This window comes from Rhea americana, unplaced genomic scaffold, assembly GCF_003343005.1.
Source record: "Rhea americana isolate MKP2758 unplaced genomic scaffold, rheAme1 scaffold_14, whole genome shotgun sequence".
Lineage (NCBI taxonomy): Eukaryota > Metazoa > Chordata > Aves > Rheiformes > Rheidae > Rhea > Rhea americana.
The window spans coordinates 8833624-8844431 of NW_028185483.1; the positions used below are offsets into that span (position 1 = coordinate 8833624).

The window sequence follows — 10808 nt, forward strand, 5'->3', positions numbered from 1 at the left end:
TATGTCCCCTTCCCTGCCAGGCAGTCGGCAGATGGCCCAACAAGAAGTTTAGTAGCCCATGAATGTTTATTGTGCCCAGGTCCCTTAATTTTCATCATTTTATTGCATGGCTATTGGCCTTCATTTCCCTCCTTTCAGAGGGGAGAGGGAATGCATCAGATCGTGTGCGCTGGTCGGGCACGTGCATGCATTGTGCACGACTGCATTAGCTCTGCCCAAGGGAAAATACTGCAGCCTTTCCCAGAGCATCCTCTGACCACAGCCTCTGTGGGGCTGGCCCAGCATTTGTTACAACTGGTGTCTGGTGTCGGGTTCTGCATTTTTGTGGCTGCAGGGCCTGAAGGAGGACCGGCATGTTGTCATTGTTTCTGGAGATGCCACTGCCCAGGGAAGGTCCGCATCCTTGCCAGTGAGGGCGGCAGGCTGGGCTGCCAGTGTGGCACAGTTTCAGCCTCTTGAGCATCTCTGATGGGTACAAACATGCAAGCAGATTGCATGGGGGCAGTGCCAGGTGCTTGCTGTTGGTATCCTGCAGCAGCTGATGTTCCCATGCAACTGGCCCTCATAGCCACTAACTCTTCTACGCTAATATTTSTGCTGGGATTGAAGCCCAGCATGTTTAAGGGCTTGCAGTATCTCCCAGTGAGACTGTGCCCCCAACCTGAACAGAGCCAGGGATGCCTGGTTGGTTATCTTTTTGCCACCAGGTTTCTCTTCAACACTGGGGCTAATAAGAAACCTGTTGGCTCGAGGGCAGAAGGTGCCCAGCACTGTAATTAAGGCCACGGGTGTGCRCGGTGCTTCAGGCAGCCCCACCGCGCTCCGCGGGAGCCTCGCCAGCTCGGGACGCAGCAGYGCGGACGCTCGCCAGGCGTTTGTGCCTCGCTGCTTGTCGAAGGGAGAGAGACCTACCAAATGCAGATGATACACGGAACAATTTCTCCTCCTCGCAGAAGCCGTTCTCACAGCATAACRAGAAGGTGTTTTAAAACACGGTATTACAGCTCTGCCTTGAAGCCTGGCTTCGAGCGCTGTGTAATCAGGCCTCGCGATTGCGTGGCTGCACCGGGCTGGTTATTTGGGAGGCTGCCGGAGCGTCTTGCGGGGGCTGCGCGGGACGGGGGCTTGGCAGGCGCTGGCTGCGCGGGAGGAAGCCGGGCCGGAGGGCCGTGCGCCTGGCCGGCAAGGGAAGTCCTTGTGGATTTTTTTTTTTTTTTTATCTGGGCTGCCTGGACCCTGTGTTTGAATGCTTGGAAATGCTGCTCTCCAGATGTTTCCTAGCGCATGCAGGCTCTGTTTATAAACAGCTCCTCAAAGCGAAGCCCCTCGGCGCAGGGTGGCCCTCCGCCGCGGGGCGGCGCGGCTGCCGGCAGGCGTTCGCACCCACCGCCCTGCACAACTCCCCGGTGTTTTGTTGTGGTGTCAGGGGCCCCGGGTCATGTTTGGGAACATTTTTTCCCCTCCCTTAAAGAGAGGCCATGGCCAGCCTGCTGCTTAACGAAGGTCTGAAATGCCTTCTCTTCCTCTCTCTTCCCCTCCTCCCAGCCAGCAGTTTCCTGCTGCTTTTCATCCTTGCGATAGCAGGGATCTCCAGGCTGCCTTCCTGCCTTCGCTGGAGGCCCTTCGTTGCCGGGCGAGCGGGAGCGGGCTCTTCCCGGTCCTGTCTCTCCAGCGGGGGCTGGTAGTGTTGCAGAAGGGACCCCCCGGAGCCTCAGCCGGTGCCGCTGCAGCCCCGCTCTTAGCCGCGTGCTGGCCGGCGTGCTTCGGGGGCCGGCGTGCTTCGGGGGCCGGCGTGCTTCRGGAGCAGCCCTGCTGCGGCCGGGCGCAGCGGAGAGCCGGGGGCTCCCGCGCCACCGCCCCGGCATGGGCAGCCCCGCTCCTCCCGGGCGCTCGGAGGCCTGCATGAACATGCTGATCTGCATGGACAAGCTTCACCTCCGCAGGTACAGGACGCTCAAAAACACCTTACCTTTGAGCCTTACTGTGCGGTGCAGCTTACTGGTGCTGTGAGTCAGGTCTGCGCTCAGTTCTCAGCCATGCTCCCTGCAGGCAACACTGCCCTGAAAGAGTCTGTGGCAACTTTGGTGCTGAGCTGGCAAACCTGTGCCACGCTGTGAGCTGGCGATGGGAGGAGGAGGCTTTTCATGGGACGTTGGTGTCAGCACCCAGGAGTGKGGGCAGTGCCTGCTGCTTGTTCTGATGTTTGGGCCGGGGCACTGCGTGCTCTGCTGAGTCCTGCTGGGGAACAGGTTTGCTCCGGAGTGCTGGGGGCAGAAACACAGGCTGCTGGCTTTTGCCAGGGTGTCTCGAGGCGCCATCTCCCATCCCTCCTGGGCCRCCTGCTGTGGACAGAAGCTCCCTGCGGCAGGCAGAGGGAGCACGGTGCAGAGGGACAGCCTGCATAGTGCCAGCAAAGTCTGGGATGCTGAAGCCTCCATCCCTGGYTGTAGCCCGGAGAGTCCACGTGTGGTGGGTTCAGAGGTCCATTCCCTCCTGCATCGTCCTTCTTTCTCAGGYGGTGCCCAGCTCTGACCTATGGAGGAGTTGTCTTGCCATGTGGACTTTGTGATTCACTGATTTCTGCTTTTACTGGCGTTTGGGGGAACTGTGTGTTTTGCGCAGCTCGTTCCATTGTTGTGGAGCACCTGCTAACTGTGATTTTTCCAGAACTGCAAGATGTTTCCATGTGTGCTTTCCTCACTGAAAAGCACCTGCAGCTTCATTTCCCACAGAGAACATTATACAAAGCACAGTCTAAAACTGTGTATTTGGCAGTTTGGTTACAGAAGAAAAATAGCAAGTTGTCCCTAGGGCAGTCGGTAGGTTGATTATAAATGCCAGTGACATCCACTGGGGACAGCAGAAGGTGTCCACCCTTTTGCCACCCAGAGGTCTTTGCCCCTCCATGCTAGCAGCGCAGATGCTACTAAGGAACTGCCTTGACCTGGGGACCAGGCTGCTCCAGAGCTTCTCTCAGGTGTCCTTGCTGTGGCTCCTGCTAACCTTCAGGGGTTTGGGACTAGAAGACATTTCCATTGGCTCAAACCAGAGATTCCGTTCCTTTTTGGAAAGCCGTCACCTCGTGTGTCTGTGTTCCCAGATAGCTCCCAGCAGCCTGCTCCCGGGATCCTGGCAGCCTGCGCAGAGTTTTACCAGACCCCTGGGATTTTCTTCMCACATTTTGTCAAAATTTGAAGCAGGAGCAAAGGGAAGATTTCAGACGGGGCAGAGCGTGTGTTTTCCCTGGGCTTTGTCTCCTCTAAAGAAAACACTCTTGCACCACCGCTCCTCCTTTCACTTTCCCTTCCCAGATGGCTCCTTATGGCCAGGCTCTGCCCTGGTTCCTGGAGAAGGCGCGAACCAAAAGCCCCCACCGGGCGGACGAAGCGGGGTGAAGTCCGGCCTGCGGCCTGCACGGACGCTGCTGGCAGCCCTGCCGGAGTGCCTCCGCCTCGGCGGGCCCCAGCCCAGCGCCGCGAAGGTTGCGGCAGAGCGCTGCGAGCAGACGCCCGAGCTGCCGGCGCCGCGGGCGGCTCTCACAGCTCGTCGCGTCCGGGCTCGCTGAAGGTTTCCGCCGGCGGCCGCACGTCCACCCCTTCTCCGCGGCTCAGCTGTGCTCCCCGCGCGCGCTGCAAGCGGCGAATGGCTTTTTCGTGYCAGCCCAGGCCTGGCCCCGGAGGAAGCCGTGAAACGGTTGCTGCTTGTTTGTCTGTCTGCTCTCTCTGCAAAAAACCAGCACGTTGTTCCCTCCTCATGAGTGCTCCCCCGTTTACCTGCATTAGCCATCGCRGAATAACCCACGGGGAAAGGACACGGCTCACAACTTGATTAAGTCATTTGATGCAGATCTGCTTTCGCCCCCACGGAGGCCTGGCCCGGACCCGCGGCTGGCGGCGGGAGACGCGGCCAGCAGCTGGGTGGTGCCGAGGGCTGAGGCCRTGTCATTTTTCCTATTATAGCAAGCTACTTGCAGGGGTTGTAATTTAGTCCCTTGCCAGGCAACCTGGCAGCAGCTCGAACAGCATATGGTTTTGGAAATAGGAATGTGAAACAAATAATCAGTTCCACTGCTCTGGAGTTGCAAAGGCACCTCCCTCTGCTCTCACCGTCTCCCTTCTGCCAGACTTTTTCATCATTCTTTGAGCATGAGGATTGCTTTCTGGCGTTGCTAGAAATATGTAAAGAGAGCAGAAAATGTAGAGATGGGCTTCAGCCGCCGAGCTGCGCGGCTGTGCCCAGCCCTGCGTCTGGACCGGCTCCCGCGGCTGGGCAGTGCGGGGCTGGCCGCAGCCCTTGCACGTGGAGCTGCAGCCTGACGCCACGCCAGGAGCGCTTTGTTCCCCGTGTCCCGTGGGCACCCGCAAGTCGTCTTTGCTGTGGCCTGGTATCTGTCCCAAAGACATAACTGCTCTTTGCACTGGCAGAGCCTTTTTATCTCTTCCCTGTGCTCTAGATCAAATGACCGTTGCTGCCCTCAGGCTCGAGGAGGCGAGGAGGAGCTCGAGGAGGCGAGGAGGAGCTCGTGGCTCCCCTGTCCTCTGTCTTTCCTTCTCCAGGAGGCATGGAGACAGCTATTCAAAGCTGGGTCTTACCTCCATGGGGAGTTGGCACTTTCAAAATTCCTTTCCATCCTGACAAAAGGGAATGAAATGAGAAATTTCAGAGTTTCAAATCTGAAGCATCTAAATGGAAAATTGTAAGGAAGGGATGCTGTCTTATGGTTCTGTTTCTCCTGATCAGCAAAGAAGAAGCTTACTCCCAGCTGGCATTACTGATAGATCCACATTTTCTGCTGGGGTAATTTTCCTGGTGATGGCTGAATCCTGGCTCTCATCTTGGCCAGTCACGCAGTCCTCCTGTCACTCACCTGTGCAGRGCTCCTCTCAAGACCCAGGGGATTCGGAGGAGAGACCAAAGGGTTGGATTTAATTGTCTTTTCTCTGCATAAGCCATAGGATTCCCTGAGCTAATGCCTGTTAGAGTTGAACATGGCYGTTTAGGAGAAAAGTTTTGATTTAAAAGTTTTCAGTGGGGGGTATCCGCCATGACTCTAGGTTGTTGCAATGGTTAATTTTGCACCTTCTTATGTCTCCAGCTTCACCTTCCAAACATAGGACCGTTTTAAAACTTTGTAWGATAAATCCGAGATATCTGCCAACAAATCTCTTTTTCCCGTGTGCGTACGTAGATACTTTGATCAGTGTCTGATAAATGCAGACAGGAGCCAGAGACCTGCTTGGTTTATTCTTTTTAACCAAAGCATTGTCTCTCCCTGACATCCTCACAGCAAGGCACAAAGAAACGGCATAGCTTCGCCTTAAGAGTTTGGGCTGGGGTGAGAGAGCAGTACTGGCAGCCCTGTGCTGTCGCAAAGGTCGGGGTGGCTGGTCCCCAGGTCCTCTCTGGCCTGGCATCTGCATTGCACACACTGCGCTCTGTGAACTGCCTGGCGTTTCGCAGAGGATGCTGCTTGGGGGCAGAAGACTTTCTGACTGAATGGAAGTGATTTGTGGGGGTGGATTCAACCCCAGCTCCTGGATAAGGAACATGGGGTGAATTCAGTCTCTGCAAGCAGGAACAGCTTCTGTGGGTATGGGTAGGTGTGCTTGTTGCCCCAGGGTGAAGTAAGGAGCCAAAGACATTTTTGTGCTGCTTACTTAGGTAGTCTGAATTTTTCCYGTTTGAATCACCTTCTTGAGGTTTTGTGAATTTCTAGCCTTGCACCACTTTGTTCTCCTTGGCAGCTGGAAAGAGCATCTGCCAGAGCTGCTACGTCTAAGCCTTCCTAGGGCTGCAGATGCTGAAGGCAGTGCTTATTTAGGTAATGAAATGTTGCCACTGGATTTCTTTTTTATTATTATTTTTCAGAAATATTTCTGCTGATCTGAGGGATTTATTTCAAGGCTTCTTTTTGCACAGCCTTGAACTAGGACCCATCTTTGAGCTGGAGCTTCCCTGTTACCAAATAATAATAATGATGCTGTGCACTCTGCTGCTGAGATCCCGTTCGCTGCAAGATGTTTTCTAAGCCATGTTTTCCCGGCTGCCGCGCCGTACAGCTGCCAGACAGCACTGATAAAAATTTGGAGTGGCAGAGCAGGTTAACCCAGGGCTCCCGGAAAGCAACCCCAGAGTTATGGTGTCCCAGAGTGAGTCAAGTGAAAAGGCCGAGCTGTACCCCTGTGTCCTGTGGTCACACGGAGCTAGGAGGGGACCTGCTGCCTGTGATGTCCTAGGTCCTGGGCCAGCTCCTCTGCTCCCAAAACACTGCACCGAAGGGACCCGTCGGCACCTGTGGGTGGCCGCCTTGGTGCCAAGGTGCCCCGGTCAGCTGCTGTGCAGGCGCCTGGGGCTGCTGGAGGAGGAGGGAGCAGGAGGCCCCACACGCCAGCAATGGGATGCACGAGCTTTGGCACCGCCTCAGCTGCTCCGACTGGATTTGCACCATTGCAGGACAGCTGTAGAGCAGAGGGCGGTCATTTAATCTTTTCGCTTGCTTTCAGACCTCTCTCCCGCCCCATCCCCTGCCCGGAGAGCTGCAGGCGTTGTTACCCCGTGGCTCTGAGAGGTGGCCGGGGCAGTGGTCACGCTGTTGCTGACGCAGGAGCGCGGTCCCCAAAGCCTCCAGGATGGCTCTTGCGCGAGGAGGAGGGAACCGGCCGGCCGTGCAGGCGCGCGCGGCGGTGTCCCTGTGCACGCTGCGGCCGAGCAGGAGCTGGCCATCCCCYGCCTCTCCGACTGGAGCTCGCTGAGTGTTTATCTTTAGCAGACTCTTTGTTTAACCAAGTCCCGCGCTGTCGCCGCGCGGCAAAGCTCTGCATTGTATCTGGGCGAAACAATGTCCCTGCAGGAAGCTGCAGGAGTCGGGCTGGGCTCATCGCGGGGCTGTGCCGCTGCCCWCCTTCAAAGCAGGCTGCTGGGGCGGACGGGGCTGCTGGCTGCGTTAATGGGATGCTGCTTTGAAGGTCTCTATGGGAACASTGTTAGTGGGGCCTCAGAGATAATTTTTGGCAGGAACAAGAAGCGATTTAGCTTGTTCTGGAGGGAGCTCCTATAGCTGTAGTTCCTGTTGGAACTAGCAGGTCAATTTTAATGACTTTTTGTCATCTTAAATAAACGGGAGAGATTCCAGTACCTTAGCACGAGTCTCACTTGGGGCAGTGTCCTAGGCTAGAGCAACTTGGAGAGACAGCAGGCACTGAGAGCAAAGTGTGGCCAGTTCTCTTCAGTATTTTCATTTCAATTAGCTTGTCCAACAAGGTTTCAGCCTGTTTATGGGCTCCTTGCAAGGGTCCCTAAGCGGCAACACAGATAAGAAAGGCTGTTGTTGGAAGGCTAGTCTTCACTATACTGGGCAGAGAATTTGGAAAATGTGTATTGTGTCCATTTCTAACAGACACTGAAAACCCTTGGCTTAATACTTGGCTTTAAGAGTAACTTAACTCTGCCCCTGACGTTTTCCATCAGTTGTTTTCACTGAAGAGAGATGCTGAGGAACTAGCTCTGCTTTCGTGTTTGTGAAGCGCTTGGAAATCCTTGTGTGGGTGCGTGGCTGACATAACGTCACGGTCCATTAGCCTGACCATCGCAAGGCAGGCGATGTGGCTGGCATGTCAGCAGTGCCAATGTGAGTCAACAAGAGCTCCAAGGAGACCAGGTCTTGTCTAGAAGTCCTAAAGACTGTAACCAGATCCCAGGCTTAGTGGTTAAGAACAGCTTTCTTGACGTGATAAACATTTTTTATTCTATTCAGCCCATTGTTGCTCAATATTTTTACCAGTGATCTGGGGAGAAACAAAAAATGCCAACGGCATTTGCAGACTGCACACAAATGGATGAGTCTGTCCCACRGACCGACCTGACCTACTTTATAAGGCTCGTGAAACAATGGGCATTTCAGCAAAACAAAAAAGCTAGCTCCTGCTGCCAGGACCGGCAAACACGTCCCTTACCCTGCGTTTGGAGCATGTATCCTGGAAAGGACTGTAAAGACCTAGCATTTATTGGCTGAGAAGCACATCTCGTCATTTCACCTAAGAATGAGGGATGAGGTTTCATCTCTCTACAGAGCCRTATGAGCAGTCACAGGGTCCTGTATCTAGTTTACTCATCAGAATGATGTTGATAAAAACAAAAGGGGCTTTAGAAGAGAGCARAAAGAATGATTTGAGGTCTGGGCAATATCCTGTGCAAGGAGACAGAGAAAGAGCAGCCTGTGGAGCACCAGGCTGCAGTGGGAGATTAGATACCTCCAACTAGSAGAAGAGAGCACTGTGAGATCTCAGTAGATAGTAAGTTCCGTGCTCTAGTGAGCACAGTAACTGGCTGTGGAGTAATGGCCCTGGGAATGAAAAACTTTCTGTCACCTGAAGGTTTCATAGTGGGCAAGACATCCCTTCCCACGTGATCCACATGACACAGGAGGCCGTAGTTGAGGGTCTCTGGGCTGTATGATGCAGCCACATGGTCCAACAGTCCCTCTGTTGAAGTGGTTCTTGTGCATCAGTTTTGTACCTGGCATGCCTTTCTGGTTGTGAAAAATATGAGAGTCACAGCATGAGGTTTTGGGGTTCTCAGAGAGGCTACAAGCAGGAGAYTGAGTTGTGCACAGAAAACATTAGATAGTAATTTTCAGCTCTGCCCAGACTGTAGCTGGCTACTCCTTGCCCTGCGATCACTGACGCCAGTGTTACTCTGTTTCYTCCTCCAGGCACACATTCTGGCAGTATCGCCGCGAAAACCCCCAGACCAAAGTGGGAGAGCCCCCTCCTGATGGGCTGCCTGGCTTCAACAGTGGMGTCCTGCTTCTGAATTTGGAAGCCATGAGGCAGTCCAAGCTCTACAACCAGCTGTTGGAGCCTGCCATGGTGCAGAAGCTCACAGAGAAGTACCACTTCAAGGGCCACCTTGGGGACCAGGATTTYTTCACCATGATTGGGATGGAGCACCCAGAACTATTCCACGTGCTCGACTGCACWTGGAACCGGCAGCTTTGCACGTGGTGGAAGGACCACGGCTACAGCGATGTGTTTGACCAGTACTTCCAGTGTGAAGGTGAGGTCAAAATTTATCATGGGAACTGCAACACTCCAATCCCTGAAGACTAGGGCACCTGCCTCTTCTGGGAGAAGATCTGCATGGCTGTTTGGCTGGTGACTACAATAATCCCTACAAAGCCATACAAGAGCCATACAGACCCRTAGTGGCTGCACCGGTAGTCCTTCTGGAAGGGTGGCCGGCCTGATCCATTGCATCCCTGGAGAATCTGCATCGCAGAGGGATTCCTGAAGACCCCAGGAATGTTCACTATCCCACTACCTATAGCCTCATTGCTCCAGGAGAAAGTGYGGTTTAGTGGCCAGAGCGGGACTCTTGCAGTCGACCTGCCTAGGCTCCTTTCCTAACTCTGACACTGGCTCACCTTGTGACTTTGGGCAAGACCATGGTGCACATCTCTGCTATACTCTTGCCAGCATTGACTGCCCTTCTTCCCTGCCAGGCCTGGAGGCTGCACACAGCAGTGCTAGGGACAGCTGAGGAGCTTTCAGTTGGTCACTGCTTTTGCACACTTGCTGAAGATGCTGGCTCTGCAGCACTGCACCATCTAATGGTTGACAGGAGTTCACAGCTAGGCAGTTGGGGGTTCATTTTAGCATTCCTTGGTGGCCCGTTTCTGCACCTCATGCAGAGCATCCGTCTGGTCTATCTCAAGAGCAGACACTGTCCTCAGGTCATCTTCCTTTTGAAGCATTCCAGATAGGCAAAAGGGTTTTAAAGACTGACAAAGCTGCTTTAAATTGGGTTACCTATGAACAAAAATTGAATGCTAGATGAGCTTTAAAGCCTTCCGTTGGTTCTTCTTAGCAATAAAAGCTTTACTGCCRTATCTTGTCTTAAAAGCATTCAGTGAGCGTGTGCAAATAGGTTCATTTYTGTAGCTTTGCCTTTAACCTTTTGTACTGTAATAAAGCTGCAGATGTAAAACACACTTTGCTGGTTTTCTGCAGCACAACTAAAGTCACATGTCATAGGAGTTTTTGTGTTCTTTTTATAATGATTAAAAAGTAGTTCATAAACATCTGTGGGGCTGATGAAAATGGTGCCCTGTGTAGCTTACCACTGTGTTTAATCACACGTCTGTCCTGAGTGAATGATGCGATAAAATTACTCAGTTCACGTATTGTGCGTGTGAGAGACGGATGTTTGTTGGCAGCAAGGTTGGTGACTGTGTGGTACCTTTGCACGCGGGGACATGTGTGCCCAAGCCCTGTCTGGATGGAAACATGTCAATCCGYTGGTCTGTGTGCTGGAGGGATGGTCATCTCCAGGAGAGCGGTCTGCATGTGCTCTCTGCTTGGGTGGTGTCGGGAAGGTCCCTGTGGGACCAGCTCAGAAAAAGCGATTCCCGTCTCGTGGGCTCCAYGTCCTGTAAGGCAGAAGAGTAGTTTCCAGTGTGGAGGAGGAGGAGGGACAACCCTACCCTCCTGGTTCTGTTGAGAAAGATTTTGGTTGRTTTGGGGTTCTTTTTGGTAGGGCTATTCAAGCAATTCAAGTCAGTTCAGACATGTCCAGTGTATGGCTGTGTGCAGGAGTGCARTTTTACCATGCCTCTTATACCTCCATGCAGCCAATAACTAATTCTCACTGTACCTGCAGTTTTGTGTTTGAGAGGTGTTTGCTACCTAGCTTCACTCTGCAATACGGTCAAAGCTGTCAGAGCTTTAGCTGGAGCTTGGTGGGGCTGCTTAAACCGATGGCCAGGTTACGTGCGTCGYGGCATCGCTGGCTTCTGCAGCTTTCGGCTCCTG

The 10808-nt window shown here is 53.7% G+C and overlaps 1 protein-coding gene across 1 annotated transcript in view; it reads left to right on the forward strand.

Annotated features, from left to right (window-relative positions):
• XXYLT1 (xyloside xylosyltransferase 1) overlaps positions 1 to 10080 on the forward strand; it is a 68124-nt gene extending 58044 nt beyond the window's left edge. The window contains exon 4 of the mRNA XM_085298665.1: positions 8711 to 10080. Coding sequence (XP_085154791.1) covers positions 8711 to 9107 — 397 coding nt within the window. The 3' untranslated portion in view covers positions 9108 to 10080. The remainder of the gene's footprint in view (positions 1 to 8710) is intronic.
• The last annotated feature ends 728 nt before the right edge of the window (positions 10081 to 10808 follow it).